This window comes from Paramormyrops kingsleyae, chromosome 22, assembly GCF_048594095.1.
Source record: "Paramormyrops kingsleyae isolate MSU_618 chromosome 22, PKINGS_0.4, whole genome shotgun sequence".
NCBI classification, from domain to species: domain Eukaryota; kingdom Metazoa; phylum Chordata; class Actinopteri; order Osteoglossiformes; family Mormyridae; genus Paramormyrops; species Paramormyrops kingsleyae.
The window spans coordinates 2319835-2338346 of record NC_132818.1 but is presented as its reverse complement, the minus strand read 5'-3'; the positions used below and the strand labels follow the sequence as shown (position 1 = coordinate 2338346).

General features: G+C 42.9%; 1 protein-coding gene across 2 annotated transcripts in view; it reads right to left on the bottom strand.

Moving 5' to 3' along the window:
• The window catches only part of LOC111854083 (E3 ubiquitin-protein ligase SMURF1), a 33531-nt gene extending 21123 nt beyond the window's left edge, over positions 1-12408 (bottom strand). The window contains exon 1 of one of the 2 annotated variants that reach the window (XM_023831683.2): positions 12129-12408. In XM_023831683.2, coding sequence (XP_023687451.1) covers positions 12129-12183 — 55 coding nt within the window. In that variant the 5' untranslated portion in view covers positions 12184-12408. The remainder of the gene's footprint in view (positions 1-12128) is intronic. The other variant, XM_023831682.2, reaches the window with a different exon arrangement.
• Between the last annotated feature and the right edge of the window lie 6104 nt (positions 12409-18512).

The window sequence follows — 18512 nt, the reverse complement described above, 5'->3', positions numbered from 1 at the left end:
CTGCAGGAGATGCAGGGCTCACTCGCCAAACGGACCTGATAAGATCATAGATTTCTCAGGAAAGCCACATGAGTCACCGGCTTGTCTTCCGCACAGCGGAGTCGCTCCACCCAGCCTCGCAGGCCTGCAGCCCTGCTCAACGGCTTGTAAAGTAAAGGGAATCCGTACGGCATGCGACTGTGGTTCTCTGGATATTCCAGAAGGGTTAGAAGCATGTACGAGGACAGACCAGAGTAGACTGGGCTCTGCCCAGGAGGGACACCAGACAGCAAAGCCACCCAAAGTTAAGAGCTCACCACAGGCCAAGAATGACCACAAAAGACAGTGTGGGGGGTGGAGAGCTAGATGGAATTTTTAAAAGCCATATTCACTGTCCTCTACAAACAGCAATCATGATGTTTACAGGCATATTTAACTGATGCTTGACTATACACCATTCTTGTGAACTGGGTGCGCACACATTGTAATCAGTTTACCTAGTGCAGCAATTATTAATCCACTACTGATTCAGCTAAAGTATGCAATTAAATTAATGTCACTTTTAAACTGAAGGTCACCTTTTAACTTCAAGCTGATAATATTTTCCTTTGAGAAGATATGTGGCAGAAAATTCAACCTACAGTATAATCACATCCAGTGGTAATTTGACAGATTAACAACGAAAAGCCCCGAAACATGTCAAGCAGCCAGGCAGATCTTAAAATGATACAACAGGCCACGTTTCATAGAGCTGTAAATGTACTCGGTCTGGGGTTTCATAATATTTTACCATATGACTGAGTGAAGAACATCCACAGCAAACAGAAATTAAGGAGGAGGTTATACAGACTTAGTGAGCATTTCGTACCTAAGAAGAGTCATACTGGACTCATTTTTGTCTTATGTACAATAATCTAATTTTAGAAAATTCAATTTGACACTCAAAGGGAGGATCGACCATGAATTGTGTTCTTATGACTGGGGTCCTCATGCTTTCCAGTGCTGCAACTCTCATCCAGCTGGGGTTAGTGAGACGCTTCGCAGTACCACTGGTACCCCAGAGGTCGGTCGGGTCGGCCCGGCCCAGCCCAGCTTGTACAGACATCGATGTCTGCAGGACAAGCTGAGGAAACATGTAAAGACAAAACTACAAAAAAAAACCTCTAGAGTATCTCTAGCTGCTAATCAAGGACAGCAGGTCTCATTAAATATACAATCATTTATCTGACAGCACTAAGAAACTTTCTATTTCTGTTTGTGGGACTGTGTAAGAAACCCGAGATTATTCCCACTGAAGTACCTGCACTAATATCCATCTCAACAATGGCACACTGTAGGCCTATTTAACAGAACTTCATACAATACTACAGTATATGCTTGATGATTGAACGTGCTGTGACACACCTTTGGGCCAATAACACTGGATTCCCCCGAACAACAAGACTACTTCCTTACAGACAGCTGAAGCTGCACACTGGACAGCTGCTCTGAAGTTTGTAATGAAACACTGAAGTGGCCACTTGGGCTTTGCAAGGTAGGGTGGCATATTCAGCGGTCCGTAGATTGGGGGGGTAGGAGGGAATGATCTACCTGTTAGTCATATTCTGCTTTCCAGCTTATTTCACCAGCCCCAGCCCTCCCACTGAGCTCTCCATTTAAGGCCATGTCTCACACACGCAAGGCAAGCTAACATGGGATCCATAAAAACGAAGGGAAGCCGCCACGATGGAGGCTGAAGAGAAGGGCGCCTCATGTAGGGTGAAAGTACCTCCATCACTGTAGGGATTTTCTGAAAGCTGGGCCAGATGCTAAAGAAGCCTGTCGGACATACAGCAGCATGCAGACCCAGCCTGTTAAATTGTCCAGGGAAAGGTACTTGAAGTTAACCAGATGTCTCGTTTTGGGGGGTGCAGGTGGCGGAGACCACCCAGCTAATCAAGGTTAATCGCAGCCTGTACGCTACAGTGCGAGTGGCGAGACCGCCTGCTGTCTGAGAGGCGGATTTCGGGAATTCGCCCGTCTCCTTTCTCCATTTTCACCCCCTCCTATTCTGACTGCCAGCCCGCGACGGATTTCAGCCTTCATCTACAGAGTCACGCGCACTCCACATACAAGTGTGAGCAGGATTGTTCCAAATTCGACAGGGCTATCTGCAGCATAAACTATTTGTTTATGAAAAGAACAGCAAATTGTAAATCTTTAGATAAGAATATGCACAAACTGATTTTGACAGAATGTTATAACTAGCAGATTTGTACACAGCTGGGATTTTCCCTAAGAACTTTACTGCCTTGTAAGGTGAACAAGAGGAAAATGCTTCAATATGTACAAAAAGGGCATATTTAAACTAGCAGGGGAAAGACAGCACACATACAAGCTTTGACTTCAGTGTGTCATTAAAGTCACATTGAGCAATGAACCTTTATTTGCCAAACATAGTAACAATATTCCAAACACCACTAGAAAACCGCATTTAAAATGATAAATAAAGACACTGACGCCTATTATTTACTGACAAAAATAGAACTCTGGTGTGTGTACACACACACACACACACACACACACACACACGACAGCAGCCTCATGGGGCTCAAAGGAGACTTTGTACTTCAGTTCTTCTATAGTTTCCAGTCCCAGTTCTGGGGCTTAAACAAGGCTTGAATTCCCCACTTCACCTTGCCGGCTTCCGAAGCCCTTGGGCTCACGGGAAGCCAGCCAGTCTTACATTTCCAATAAATTTCCAATGCCCAAGTCTCCTGAAACGTTTAGCAAAACATCCAGTTGGCAATTATTTCATCGTGGAAGAGGCAGTCCTTTTGAACTGAAAACAAAGCAGTGACATGCAGAAGATGGTCTACAGGTAAAAAGCACTGCAAGTTTGTCATTGCAAGCGGAACTGAAAACACAGTAAAACTAAGCAAAATGAGGTACTTGAAGAACAGTGATGAAGTTGAATGAATGCCAATGTCTCATTGACTCATTACGAGGTTCTGTACAGCTGTTACACAACCGCCAATGCAGAAAGCGTCCAGGTCTGTTACACACAGAGCCGCTCGATTTCACAAGCATCCCTGCAGACGAGAGCCGTGCTCTGCTGCTGTAAAGTAAATCCGCCTTAGCCAAGCTGGTCCTGTCTGCAGTTAACCTCATAAAGCTATTCAAAAGGTGTGACCGCGGAGAGTCGGCCATACCTTCATCAAGCCTTGTATGAATAAAAGTGATAAAGTGCAACACCTGTGATACCCGATCTGGCCATTTCACTTAAGCAGTACAGTGGCCATAAAGAAAACTCACTCATAAATTAATGGGGCCCATTACCGGGATCTGCAAAAGACAGCAGCAAGGCCAGGAATCACACCCATCCAGTGCCTGCCCATCCAAGCAGCCCTGGGTGGATCTCTCACAAAGGGATCACACGTCCTCTGCTGCGACACAGGAGCAGAATGAGGCGGCAATATTCCATGCTCTGGCCATAACACTGCAAAACGAACACTTCCGTGTGTGTGTGTGGGGGGGGGGTATACGCTACTGCTGCTCAAACAAGTTTATACTTTAAGTTACACTGTCCAATTAAAAACACAAAAATCCTATATGTCAGGAGTGTGGAAAAAAAATACTTCTCCGAAACTACTTCACAAAATAAACCCAAAACTATCACTAGAAACACAAACTTTGCTCAGCCATTAATGAACAGTTTCATGTTTTAAACGGATTGTTGTCAGCAAACACTGATTTACGGGGTTTTATCACCATGTGTTCCAATGCCACATGGTCAGTTCAAGCCTCGTCGCCCTGTTCACTATTTCCCAAGAACTGGGTAGGTTATCAACAGCTAGTCCAAATACTGGAGGTGATACTAGAGATGCACTGGCCAGGGACCAAAATCAGCCGGTTTTCAGTGGGCTCGGCCCGGGCCGGAGACCGGTCAGTGTTATGTATTTCCAATACCGAACCCGGCAGTTTTATGCATGCGCCACACGTCATATATATCACAGAGGCGCAGGCAATAGCTTCACAGCCACATGCACACTCATGTCTTCACTTTATTGTGAGTGAAGACGACGCAAAGCTGGCAATTTATAATACATGTAAAGCCAAAATAAACCATGGGGGAACCACAACTAAAACGTGGTGACACATCAGAGGTAAACTTTAAACTGATTGTTAAACATATACTAGATAATCTTGAAAAGGAATAATCATTAAAATTGCAAAGCTAGCTAAGGTTTTTTCCTATGACAGAGTAAAAATGTTTTAGCAAAACTTTAACCCCCTGCAACATAATGTCCGTACAGTAGGAAGGTATGAAAAAACCTGATCTTAATCTAGCTTACTAGTGATGTAAGAATTGTATGTGCATAACATGCGATGTTGGTATTATAATATTACCCTGCATCTATTATTTGGAAGAGAATAGTACACTTGGGTTATTTAGAGGTTTGTAAGCTATAGACTTTTTTTTTAAGTTGAATAAATAAAAGAGAAAAAGGTCAATGTTGTGTTATCCGGTGAATTAAAACAAACTGGAAATGATAAGTAACTGATGTTTGTTTGTTATTTAAATCTGTGGCACCTGCTCTTGTTTGGTAAAGTAAAATGTGTCAGATAAAGTTGGGTGCACAGCAGTTCATTTTCAGTTAATTGTTATTTGTATCTCTTTTCAGTCACAGAGTACTTTATTTAGAGACTTATGTGAGAGAAGATCCTGTAAGTTAGTGCAGTTTGGGGGAAACAATTTCTTTTATAATGAAAAAAAATGCAGAAAAAGAAAATCAGAATTGGGAAAAATCAGCAGGTCACACTTTCAAAAAAAAAAATTGGAAATCAACCAAGAAGATTGCAATCAGTGCATCTCTAGCTGAAATTTGTTAAGTTTGTATAAATAATGAACAGTTATGATTTATTCATTATCTAAATTTGTGGTTTATTCATTTTGAAGTTCTTGCATGCACTCTCCGAGTCCAAGCCAATCATAATCATTCTCATCCTTGCTCACTCATAGCGTGGCAAGTTTATGAGAAATTTAACAAAAATGAGAGTGAGATCAACAAACAAACAAGAACTGATCACCAGAAGACATTTGTCTTTCACTGTATGGAAATATTGTGTATTCCACAGAGATGATATTGCGCAAAAGCAAGTGATTTTTTGCACTGTTTTGTGTCTTTTGCTCCACAATCCATGCACCTTTCATCATGTGTGGGGTGGGAGAAGGGATTAATGGAATTATTCAAATAATGACTGCAAAATTTGATTAGTAATTCTGTTCTTTTAACTCAGAATCATGATTTTCTTAATTCCTGAACAAAATAGATCTTTGTTAATAAATAATAATAATAATAATAATAATAATGATAATAATAATAATAATAATATTACAGTAGAACCTTGGAACTCGACCAACACGGATGCTGAACAAGTCTGTTGAATGTTTTTGACTTGCACCTCCACCGAAATCTCAACAGTTTCTGCTAAAACTTGTATGGGTTGAGACACGTTCAACTTATCAATTTGGACCTCGAACGGGTCTGTCAAGAAAAATCTAACTGCAACTCAACCGAAAACTCAGAACACGACAAAACAAAACAGACCTGCTAAAACTTTGAAAAATGTGATCTTTCGGAGTGGCTGAAATGCTGGACAGCTGCGTGAAGATCACCACTCACACACTAAAAGCTTAGCATCTCCACTCTCTTATGGCTGCCTTTCATTTTCACAGTCCTGTTTGCTCTGAGGCCACAAATTACCTGGAAGAGAATATTTCACAAGAGGGCAATTTGGCAGACTTTAAATAAATGAGTAAACATAAATATAGCTCTGGAAGAGAATAGACTGATGCCAAGCCAGTGAGATATAAAATTAGCAGGATGGGGGGAGGAGGCGATGCTGAGCGTGCAGCGATTCCTGACACCCTGCACGCCACACGCATACAATGCCGGCGTGACGCGAGGTGGGCAGCCCCACGCCATAGTGCCCATCCTTTGGCGCTGTGTGTTTACGGGGCAGCACGTGGTGTAATTAAGCACATGCCGCCGGGCCACCCAAGGTGGGCTGGAACAGCAGAGGGCCGGAGCATGTGGCTTCTCCAGCAGTTACTGTAAATCACACACTCACTCACAGCACAATGACAATGAACTGCATGCTGACCCGATACGACATGATTCAGCTTTATTCCCCAAAAACATTAAGAAACGCTCAGCACAAACTGATGTACTGTTATCGTACCAGAAGGGCGGAGGATGGGTAGCAGTAGCTGAAGACTAATAGCTTGAAAGCTGCTGGTCCAAGCAGCTGGAAACCTCTCCTCCCCACACCCTGAGTAAGACTTTCAATCAAAATTACATCAGTGAAGTATCCAGCTGGTGGAAATATCAGTGGAAAATCATGAGCTCTGCAAGTTGATTTAGGTAAGGGAGCATTCCAGAGACATCAGGCAGTCAAGCCTAATTTGGCAGAGGGTGGTAGGAGAGGGGACAGCACGCAACAATTGGGGGCTCCAAAGGCTCTGATATGGTTCACGGTAAATAACGCATGAAGGCTGTGGGCCCGTTGGAGACGCTGGAGCTGGATAGGCCCTAAAGTGCTGTGTCAGCAGCAGATGCAGAGGCGAAGAGAGGGGGAATCTGCGCTGGGCACCGTGATCATGTTCAGGTGGGATTAAGGGAGGAAAAGGATGCAAGGCGTTTGCCTGGGATTAACAAGGTGCCACTGTAATCCTGTAACCTACAGGAAGCACATGGGTAAGCAGAACGGTGGCACTGCATTCTACGCCAGACACCTGCTGATCTGCCATCTCCACCCCCAGCCGGGTCCACTGAAGCTGTCTCAGACATCTTCACCTCCACCCTCAGACTGCTGGCGGCTTCCTTCACGAGCTGAGCTATTCTCAGAGCATCAATTCCCATCCAAACTGCTGAACGGAGAGATAAACGGGCATCAAGATACTCTCCGTGAAAAAGTCGGGAGATTACCTCTCGCTCCCTCATACAGTCACGAAATACTTCTGGGGCTAAAAAGCCTTGCATCATCCCTGAAATCCATCCTGTGGACAGTCTCACTAAACGAAAATTTAAGTGGGGGATTACGAAAAGTGATTCCCACATTAGCGGGACAATGGCATAACTCGGCACAAGTTTGTCCCCTTAAATTCTGCAACTGAAAACCAATTTAAAGCAAGCTTCTAATGTTCGTATAGATAACACTAGCCACACAGTCTGTTGGTCACCCCACTGCTCAACCAAAAAGCCTGACCACAGTTTGGGCTCCAGCTGAAGAGTAGCCCACAGCACCCATGAAAGAAACGAAGCGAGGCACACCAAGACATGGGCGGGAAGAGGACGGACCTTTCCTCACAGCTCACAAACAGAAATAGGTGAGCAGAGCCTGGGGGAGCCATCAGCACCAATGGCCAGCATGGAGATCGCTGGTTAAGACAACAGGCCACTTGTTAGACCCAGAGATCGACTGGCCTGCCAGGAAAGGAGGTTTATTTCAGAACGAGGCTGTGAGCTACCAAGGTGGGGGAACAACAGAACAGAGCGCAATGTAACAGGGCACGGAGGACTACTGGCAGGAATTCATAATGTAGGTTAGTTTGGGTTATGATAATCAATTCACTCTGGAAAGACATGATGAGTTATGCAGGAAAGACAAAACAAAACAAAAAAAAAAACATGCAGTGCCTTTTTTTTTTTCCATTGCTGAACTTCCACTCCACTGCAGGAACATTCCTAGCCACGGGAGAAAAATCACACGTCACATGAGCTCAGGGGAGGCATCAGTCAACCGTGCTGCAGTAACAGCGATGGAAGGTGAATGAGGATGTGACGGTTGGACATAGGCTCGCCCGCCCAAGGCATAGTTTGAGCTCTTACGGACCAAAAGGGTTTCACAGGCAAGGGTAGCATCATGCATAAGATGTCCCTTAATTTTCATCAGTGGTGCAGCCAGGAAGCGTTTGCACGGTGACATTGTGTGGAGGCTCCCTGGACCAGGTGCCTTGAAAGACAGGTGCCCTGCAAATCCATCACTTGTCACAGCCTATGCTTCCAATCCCCAAATCTTTGCTGAGAAACATGAGGTGCTCGTTATTAGAAACGCATGATACAGAATCTGGAAACAGCAGGGCAAGGAAACAGCATCTGCACAGCTTTTGAAGCGGTTTGTTTGTCTAGCTAAAGTCCCAACAACTCCAGGAACTAACACCAACATTTTTTTTTTAGCTCTGCCTATTTCCAAAAAATCTATATAGCTAAGAGCAGTGTTGCCCATATAAGTCAGCTAACCAGAGGCTGATCATTGTATCTAATGAGAAAAACTGTCCCACTTGTTATGCATCAATAGTTAAACACTATGTAATCCAAATACCTAATCGATGAAGATAGTACGAATAGCGAGTAGGTTGAAAACACGTTTCTAGACTCCTGTCATGAAATTATCCACAGCTGCATGTACCTTAAAAAGAAATGCCCTCTAATAAACATCCAAGGAATGACAAACACCAGGAACTTCCTCAAATCATTTCTGGACACTCAGCAGCAGCGGACTTTACAAAAGTGGACAGGTCATGCCAAAAGCTGGTGCCGGACCCATTACAAACCAAAACTGAGAGACGGGTCACAAGCAGCACCCTCAGCTGGTGCCAGTAAGGGGTTCTTCATTTTCCTCTGTGGGAAAAATGGCCTAAACTTCAAGAAAGCGGCCCTGTAAAAATCCAAGAAAAGCTCCAAGGAATCTGGTCTGTTCTGCCAGGATTCAGGAAGATGGGAAATGTCTTCTTATTGCTGTAATCCAACATATCTGTGTTGATCCGACATGTTTCTCCTTTGCTAGAATTAGCAACAGTGATCTTTAAATCCAAAAGAGTTTCGAAAAACAGACAGTCGCCTGGGGTCACAAAGGAGCAGGAAGACACAAAATGCCCATTTACTCTCCTGGCATCGTCATTGCCTTGAGATGGACGAAGGCTCTCTGTCATCTGTAGCTCCACAAAGAGCCCCATACAGAAAAGTTTACAGAATGCTGACATCTCTAGTGACTTCAAAACAGCAAGCCAAGAGCAGGGGTGCTAAACATGAATATCACAGCACACTGCAAAGCGATGACCAGGAAGGATGACAGAAAGCTGAACCACACCGAAGGAAGCTCAGGCCAAAATGACATCTGTCCTGCTGTGGCTGTAAACTGTTGATGTTTCAAAAGCAAACAGTCTAAATACTAAATGCCAAACTAAATGGCAAAAACTGATTTCATATGTCCATCCAAGTGTATAAATGCCGTTACACAAAGTAAATATCACTGGTAGAGTGAAATGCTCATGATAGTTTTGGGTTTATGGCACATGTAAGACTAGACATATCTGTTTACACAAACACAGATGTTCTCCGCATTTTGTGATTCACTAAGATCCAATGCAGTGAAAAACAATTCCCCTTCCATGTAAATTAAGTTATCGGCCAATGAAAAGAGAAAAAGACAAAGCTGCATTTCCTTATTGCTTCATATTGCTTAACACTGTATTTACTCAGAAGTAAATGGGAATTTGTAATTCTATCACCCTTAAAAAAATACCTGCAGGAAGTGGCCTGGACAGTACCGAAAGCAGACTGACTGTAAAGTAACCAAACCTGTCTGGACTAATATGTGTGTAATTCCACTCATCACCAATTCCCAAGCAGTGAGGTAACTCAGGTGCCCTATAAGGAATATTACAGTTTATTCTGATTTTGTGTATCTCAAATTAAGGCATTTTTCGGCTTGCATTACAAGTGACACATCATATTAATGATACAAGTTGATGGGACAAGTTTTTTCATTTACAAACAAATAATCATTTCCAGCACATTTCCATCTCTACAGGCAGGCAGCAGAAGAGGCATGACAGTCCTTACCACCACGTAAATACTGATAGTAATCTCAAGAACAGACATATTGTGACTTTAACGGAAACTAAAAAAAACAGTAGCTAAAAAGACCTCAGACTTTTTTCAGAGATGGATCAGATAGCTGGACAACTTTACAGGGATCTTTCAAGCTAACAATCACACCCTGATGCTATGCAGACTAAACAGACAATCCAAAGATTAGCCAGACATGCTTCCTCCAAGAAAAGAAGGCAGACGGGTTGAGAGACATGGCCGGCTGGCCAGCAAAACTTCTCCACGCTCCTCGTTACATGACACAGACATTCCTAAGCCAATTATGTGCATTTGAGGGGAAGGGGGTTGGCACATGGCTGGGGATGATTCCTTGCCTACCTCCCTCAGACACTCCTCCGTTTCCAGGAACATAACTTTTGTAAGATATGCATTTAAAAATTTACCAGCTGTCGGGGGGGCGCTGAAGTTTCATCTTTCAACCGCTTACCGCTTATCTGGTGTAGGGTTGCGGGGGGCGTGGAGCCAATCCCAAGAAGTATACAGCACAAGGCTGGGAACACTCTGGATGGGATACCAGTCCAATCACACACTATTGGCAATTCAGAGACACTAATCCATCTCACTGGAAACCAGAGAACCTGAAGGAAACCCACTTGACATGGGGAGAACGCAGCAACTCCAAACCCCCAACCACGGAAGTATGGAGCGACAGTGCTACCCTCTGAGACATCAAAAAACTCCCAGAGTTCACTTGGATTCATCCATACTGCACCATTACATTTTCTTTCACATAAACTGACAGTGGCACCAGGTCACATGGGTTAAGCCAAATGCCTGTTTCACCCCCACTAGGTTCTGGCAGGCAGAGAATGTAAACGCAATCGATATGGCCCGAGGCAAAAAGCCAGTTAAAGCCCCAGACAGCACAACCCTACAAAACGGTGGACAGAATTGCAACAAACAAATGGATCATGGTCACTAATATCTAGGTGGACCACATGTCTGTGACCAACATGCTCGATCATATGTGCCATCTGTCAATCTGGAACAAGATAAAACAAGAAACAGTGCGTCACCTCACCTGCAGGCTACTGGATTATTACATACACAGGTAAAGTGATGCCAAGTTTCCTTCTACTTAGAAATTTTAAAATGGATCAGAAATGTCAGCACAGGAAAGCTTAATTAAAGCTAGACAAAGTAACCAAGCACCTGGGAGGAACTAATGTGCATTCTCGTCTCCCGTGAAAGAACAGCTCAGCACTACGGATCTCAGGATTGAATGGATATGACACACCAGCGTGTAAACTTCGTCTTTTTTAAAAATAAATAAATAAATAAAAAACTGACTCCAGGCTTTCTGAAAGCAAAGATATTCACCTCACTTAAAGAATGAAAGAAAAAAAAACACCACACATTGATTTACGGTAAAGCTACTATTGTATCTGAAACTTGCATTATCACCACCACTGTGCTCCTGAAAAAGACATCTGCTCCCAGAGAGCTATATTTTACTCTTAAGGTCCTGCTGCAAACCTAAATTACGTCTGCTAGCATGGGCACTTTGATTAATAAGAAACAATGGCTCCGGGGCTTTAAATCTATCAGGAGCAATCGGTTGGTAAAAAGCTAATTTTCCTTTGCATCTACCAGCACTGCAGGTTCTGGCTAAGAAGTAACACCGGTCACCAGCGTGGGAACTTTGTTTTTTAATGCTACATAATCACATATACAGCATTCGCTGGCAGATCATAGGGGAAACTTTCAATCTCCAAGCTACAGGCTTAATTATTGTGTAAACACTTGCTGTAAAAGGGAATCCACGCTAGTTAGCAGACTAGTGTTCCCTGGTAGCTATAGCGGCAGCAGACGCAAGGCACCGCTAAATCCGGCGTGAGGGGCGACAGCCAGCTGGCTAGACTGGATATGATCCAATTTCACAGGGTTTCCTCACACATACCGAAGACGGGGTGCCTGGATGTTAGCAGCGCCGAGAAGGAGCAACGTGACGGGGGACCCCAGCGGAGCTAAACACACCGGGCGCGTCGGCCGTTTTTTTAAACTTCCCCCGGCACTATCATCACCACCCACCACCCTCAACGGAACACAACGTCCACTCCCAGCATGTATGCCGTTTACGAAGGCTCGCTTTTCAGGTCTTTAAGCTGAATGGGGCGGCACGGCCGAACTGGAAAGCTCACGAAGTGGGGAAGGGCAGGTAGCCGCGGCTAACCCGGGTCAGGCTTTAGCGGCTTTAGCTAGCGCGCTTACCTGTCAGTCTGATTTTGATGCTAGACCCATTTCTTCGGGTGCCAGGATTCGACATCACTCCGCAAACAAACCGAAAAAGCGACGAACTTCGTCTTCGGGTTTCCCCAAGAACCAGGCCAGAGCGCAGGAAGCCACGGCGCGCCGAGCCGCTGGGTTTCGCCCGGGTTTACCAGGGATAAACTCGTATTATTTCCACGTCGGAAATTCCTGCGAAGATCCCAGCACTCCCAAACATTTTCGAGCTCGAAGGCGTTCTGACGTCACACCCAACGGCAGTGCGTGCGCGCACCCGAGCGACGTCGGAATGCGCGGGTACGACGCTAATGATCAGTTGATCGCTTATTTTCCCAGCTTTCACACCTTTAATAAAATAAAAGAACGGTCATATGCATGAATAGTAATACATATCAAGGAAATTAAAATAAACTTAATACATTAGGATTTCCACGCTTCAGAATGTCCCAGAGAAAACGACACGCGTATGCATTTCGCATCGAGTTTGAGATATAACAAACCACAGATATATAGATACAGTAGCGTCTGTAACAGGCTAGGTTTCTTTTTTCCGTTGATTAATGCAATTAGACTGTCCTGATATACGCGTTGGTCTTAACAGCTCTGAAAGTTAATTGCCACGTACAGCATACATAGTATTAATTGTTCTCGGTACATAAACATTCGAATCGTTATCATTATAGACGATTTTTTTACATAGCAAGTAAGACAGAAATATTTGTGTATCTGATTCAAAATAACTTGCACAATATGCCCTCAGTTAATCTGAGAACAGACGTCATATAAAAAGTGTTTGTTAATTTAACGTAAATTTGTGTGTTGACATATTTTTTATTACTTTGCAAACGTAACTCTGCCAGCATTTGTAACTGTAAGCTACATTGCATAATATTCAGAAGTTTAAAACACTAACCAAAGTGATTCAGATATCTTGTTTACAGTTAAAACGCTCGGTGGTAAGTGTAAAATCAAGAGTTTATGAGTTGAATCAGATTGTTACGTCAAAATAACTAATACTAACGCGTTGTAATGACTTGAACTGGTAAAGCAAGACCTTGAAAATGATTTTGTAACAAAATTTATCTTGCAATATTTCTATTAAACGACTTTTTTGGATAACCATTTAAAGAGGCAATTCAAGTCAAACACCGGGACTTGCCTCTGTTATTCGAGTGGTTACATATGACATGTATTTGCCAAAGCAAATTAGGAAAATAAAAATTGACTACTTCAGCTTTAGGCTGTAGACATAATGAAAAGAGGCAAAGTTGCAAGTATTTTGTGGCTGGTGAGATGACAGTATTAGGAGGATCGGGCTGCATGGAAATAGCTGTCAAACAAAGGCCTCCTCTCACGAACTTGTTTACTGGGGAAAGGAGGTCCACATTAGCGGCAGCCAGGGATTCTGGCTGCCACATTGCCGTCTGCCCAGCCAAAGGCGCACAGGCGTTTCAGTGCAGACTCCTCTGGCACAAACCACATAAAACACAATGAAAGTGGAAATGGGAAGAACAGATAGTAAAAAATATTCACAGAATTTACAACATTGTGACATACAATAGAACAATAAATTATGCGTGTCTTACACTGGGAAACATGATTTTTACATTATATTTCAATACAAGCGCCCTTTTTTAAATCCATACAGTGTACGCTTTTTTTGACCAGCTGACGTTCGTTCGATCAGCTGACTATTTTATAGCCAGATGGTTTCAAATGCTTTAATCAAGAACCTGGGAAGAGAATTGCGGGGCATGTAAAGTACAGTAACATAAGTAAGCAATTATTCTTGACCATGACCTAACTGCTGTATGTTTTATCACTAATAATTTGGTGAGTTGATGTTATTTGCTGTGGCCTGACGGCTGGAGAAGCACATTTTGTGTAAACCAATAAGATGCCACACATTGTGCGTGTAGCGATCTGGTATCGGAGACAGACGAACAAATAAAATTCACCAGCTGCAATGGAACAGTTTTAATGGATCCTTTACTCTAGAACAATAACAACCTGGAGCGATCAAGCAGCAGCAGAATATATCCCTCTTTCTGTTATCACAAACAAAAGGTATCATGCTGGAAGAGTGCAGGAGTGTGGGCCCATGTAGATACCAGGTTCATTCAGGTAAAAATACACACACGAAGGTAACAAATCACAAAAAGCTATTTTTGGAAACACATTTATAACCAGGGAAACAAGATACTATAGTCGGCTAAACTAATCTAATGAAATTAATGAGAGTCTGGAGTTATCTTGCAGCTCTGATCAGACCAAAAGGCTGGCAGGAAGGTTTACTAGGGAAGGGAAAGTTTCTCTTGAAGGCCACACAGTCCTTAGGTAGCCAATGCTGGCCGGCCAAAGACACTGATAAAATGGCATCTGCTGCACTTGGGAGAGGGAATATTCAGGCAGCAGCACATTTATACATTATGTACTTTCAACTTCACTTATTTTAATATGCTGTTGTAACTAACAGTATCTTTCATTTTCATCTGTACATTTTTGGTTACTGCCCACCTCTGTCTGTCTGCAACCACCAGTTTAATTCCTCCAGATGACCACACTGGGCATTGCTGTAAGAAAAAGGGCTTGTTCTAAAATAGGTAATCTTCCAGCAAGGAGGGAAGGTGTGTTTCAAAAATACTCCAAAGAGCAACACACAAACATTTATAGCGACTAGAACAATGGCACAATTTAGAAAATTGTCACTTTCTAAAAAAAGATTGTTTTGCACTAAAACATAATAGTGGAAATGTACATATGCAATGAAAGGGCCTACAAATTATGTACATAATAGCAACATTTCTGCTTGTTTTTTGGGAGTTTACATTATTAAATATATCTAAATTGAACTACCAGCAAAAAGGCTTTTATTTACTAAAAATATACCTCAAGGGCAGAAAACTGGTGTTTTTTTGCAGTGGTAAGCAGAAAAATGAATGCAGGAGTGCACATCAAGGAGAGTTTGATTTTTTTTATAAATATATATTATTTATATACATTAACCCCCATCAACACACACTCCATCAAACGATTCCCCTTAAAAGCAAAGGGCCAATGAGCTTTCAGTAGGTGATGCACAGCAACAGCTGTTGCCAAGGGATCATGGGCTGTCCAAGTTTGTTGAAACTGGAGGGCAAAGAGATGCTGAGAAAAACAACAAAAGAACATAAAGAGCGGGAGGAATATGACGATTAAGGTGAAACTAGAAGTGGAACTGGGGAATTCATGGGGGGGGGCAGAAGCTGGGCTAGAGCACCAGCAAGGAGGACTGAAACACCAAGTGCCAAAGCTCCTGACTAACCATGTCATGGTCTGCCAATTGTTTCCCAGTGAGGTCCAGCCCCAGCAGATGAGAATAATTTAAGCCACAAGCCTAAAGCTGTTGCTTTAACAGACCCGCAGAAATGCACAACTACTGTTTAGCTTCCGGTTGCTGTGGTGGGACAGCCTCCTTCACCAGCTCAGCTGGGCAAGATGGAGCCCCCACCTGAAAGTGAAAGATCAGATGGCCCCATCCCTTATTGGGGGCCCAGGATGATGATTATTATGTGTTGCTAGAGTATGTGCTTGTTGTCTGTAAATTCTAGAACAACCACAATCACAGTTCCTCTAATATGAAGACCTTGTTAATCTCTTTAGTTAAGTACTAGACAGAGAGATATTCAATTTTTTTTCTTTACATATTATCCCTTAATACAATTCAGGGGCACTGTGCTGGCTCAGTGGTTAGTATGTAACCTAACCTCCACAGGATTGTCAATTTGAGGTCTGTGCTTGTGCAGTTTTTCTTGTGTCTGATGCCATTTTCCGTGCGCGAGAATGCTTCTCTACAATGGACTGAGATCAGCTCCTGGCTCACTATGACCCTGCATTGAATAATTTGGAAAATGGATGGAGGATAAGCGCCTACTCAATGCAAGGACAACATTCAAACCCAAGGCTAATGGTACCCATATTCTTCAAACAACATCCAGACAAAAAGAAATTGAACACACCAGCGAGAACAATCTGTCACATACTTAAAAGGACACCGCTACCTCGTTTGTTCTATGTGATGCCACAACCCTAGCGGGCGCAGAATGTATTTGATGCAGCAGACACACAATCAGAGCCCAAATAAATGTATTGTGGAGAGCAAGTGAGTCATTTTAATAAGGGAGATGACAGCTTCTTTGGAATGGAAGTTACTCTCTCTATTAACAGCCACTGTTGGTTTAACAGTAGCAGCGGCGCAGACAGGGAAGCCAACAGTTTATATGACACTCACGGTTACACGCTAAGAAAACCCAGGCATTTCACAGCAAACATTACAGGGTTACGACATCTACTATGAACAGAAATACACAAATGCACATAATAAGTGCAGTGCAAAGAATGTTGGTAACTGCATAATTAGTCCTGCTGACCAATCCTGAGGCATCACATTCATGTCAGCCAATCATGGACAGTGCATGGGATCAGAACAAATGAAAGAGTTTGCCTTGGGACTCCCACACAGGAGATATGCCGAAACAGTGATCGCCCCGGTGATTAAACATCGTACATGCCAAAATGACTTCAGTTCCAACTATTTAATCTGAAGTATGTGGCCAGGTTCAAGACGACAACCTTCTTAGTCTAAGCTCCTTAAATTGCTTACCATTCGACTCGCCTGCTGGTTAAAGAATGCTGAAGTATGTGGGATTGTTCTCTGTAGTCACCCCAAATCATTCTGTTAATCTACAACCCACTCCCACCACAAAGGTTACCCTTGCAGTGGGAGATTACAGTCTTATCGGTATCTGTGTGCATTCCTAGCCACCATGGCTGCAGTCTAGCCCGAGGGCTAGACCACAGCCGCTAGACGTGGATGCCTTGGCATTGAGAACCGAAATAAGGAAGCATCCCTTTCAAACAAAGGAGGTTTCAGGGTAACATTTAGCCATCTTTAAGCTTCACCTGCTGGTCCGTCTATTTGACCACGTAAATGTCATTGCCAAAATCTATATAATTGATATTGATATTGATAAATGTATATAATTGATCCAGATGTGGGGAAATTACTCCACTACATCACTCTGGAAAACAAGGTGTGGACTGAGAGTCCTCCTTGAATCAGGAGATCTGCTCGCTCCTCCATCCAGGCTTAGGGCTAATTGACTGGCCACACCCTGAATTGCGATGTGAGAACTTTTGGGGCTGGTGATGAGACAGAACGTAATGTGACCTAAACTCCCCAAGAGGCACCACATTCATGTCTCACATTCACACTTCTTTGCATGACCCAGGCCTGTATTATGCCTCGGTGCTCCTTGACTAAGTGAAATGCTGAATTTTGAAAGTAGCTGTTCCTTAGCCCTGTGATACATACTGTTCTTGGGCATATTCAACTTAAACGAATCATTTCTCAGCGGTTAATCTAAACAGAAGGGCAACATCTATTCCTGCAGTCCCACACTTGTAACAGCAGGGGACACTGTCTCACTTCCATTCAGTCATCTTATTCATTAAAAAATACACAGTGGACACTCAATGGACACTCATTGTAAGGTACGTTTCAGCAGCAACATAGGTCTAGCATCATTCTTAGAGTGGGATGGTTACTATCAATATACATATACAGTGGTACCTCAGAACTCGAATTTAATCTGTTCAGAACTCTGGATCGAATCCTAAAAAGTTTGAGTTGTGATCAAATTTTCCCCCTAAGAAATAATGGAAAACCAATTAATTGATTTTTGGCCCCAAAAAATGACACCTACAGTAAATATGTTTTTTTTTTTTTAGCATTTAAACACAAAATGAACCGGATAAAACAAGAAGAGCATATACTGTACTAAACACATCTAAGCACATTTATCAAAACAGTAATATGTAAAGTAAGAAAATAAATGTATCCAAACAATGTCCAAACAAAGTTTTCTTACTTAAACTCAAAGCGACAGGTATTTTAGGAACTGTGGTAACCTGGATTGATAACTGGTTAACAGATAGGAAGCAGCGAGTAGTTATAAGAGGCACAATGTCACAGTGGGCCTGTGTTCATAGTGGGGTACCGCAGGGTTCAATTTTAGGACCACTATTGTTCCTAATTTACATAAATGATATAGACATCAATATATACAGTAAACTGGTGAAATTTGCAGATGACACCAAGGTGGGTGGTGTAGCAGATACTGAACTAGCGGCTCAGCAGCTACAGCGGGATCTTGATTTAATTAGTGACTGGGCTGACACCTGGCAGATGAAATTTAACATAGACAAATGTAAGGTACTCCATGTAGGGAGCATAAATATAAAGTACAGGTATTTTATGGGACCTACTGAAATAAAGGTAGCTGATTATGAGAGAGACATTGGTGTGTATGTTGATGCTTCCATGTCTCA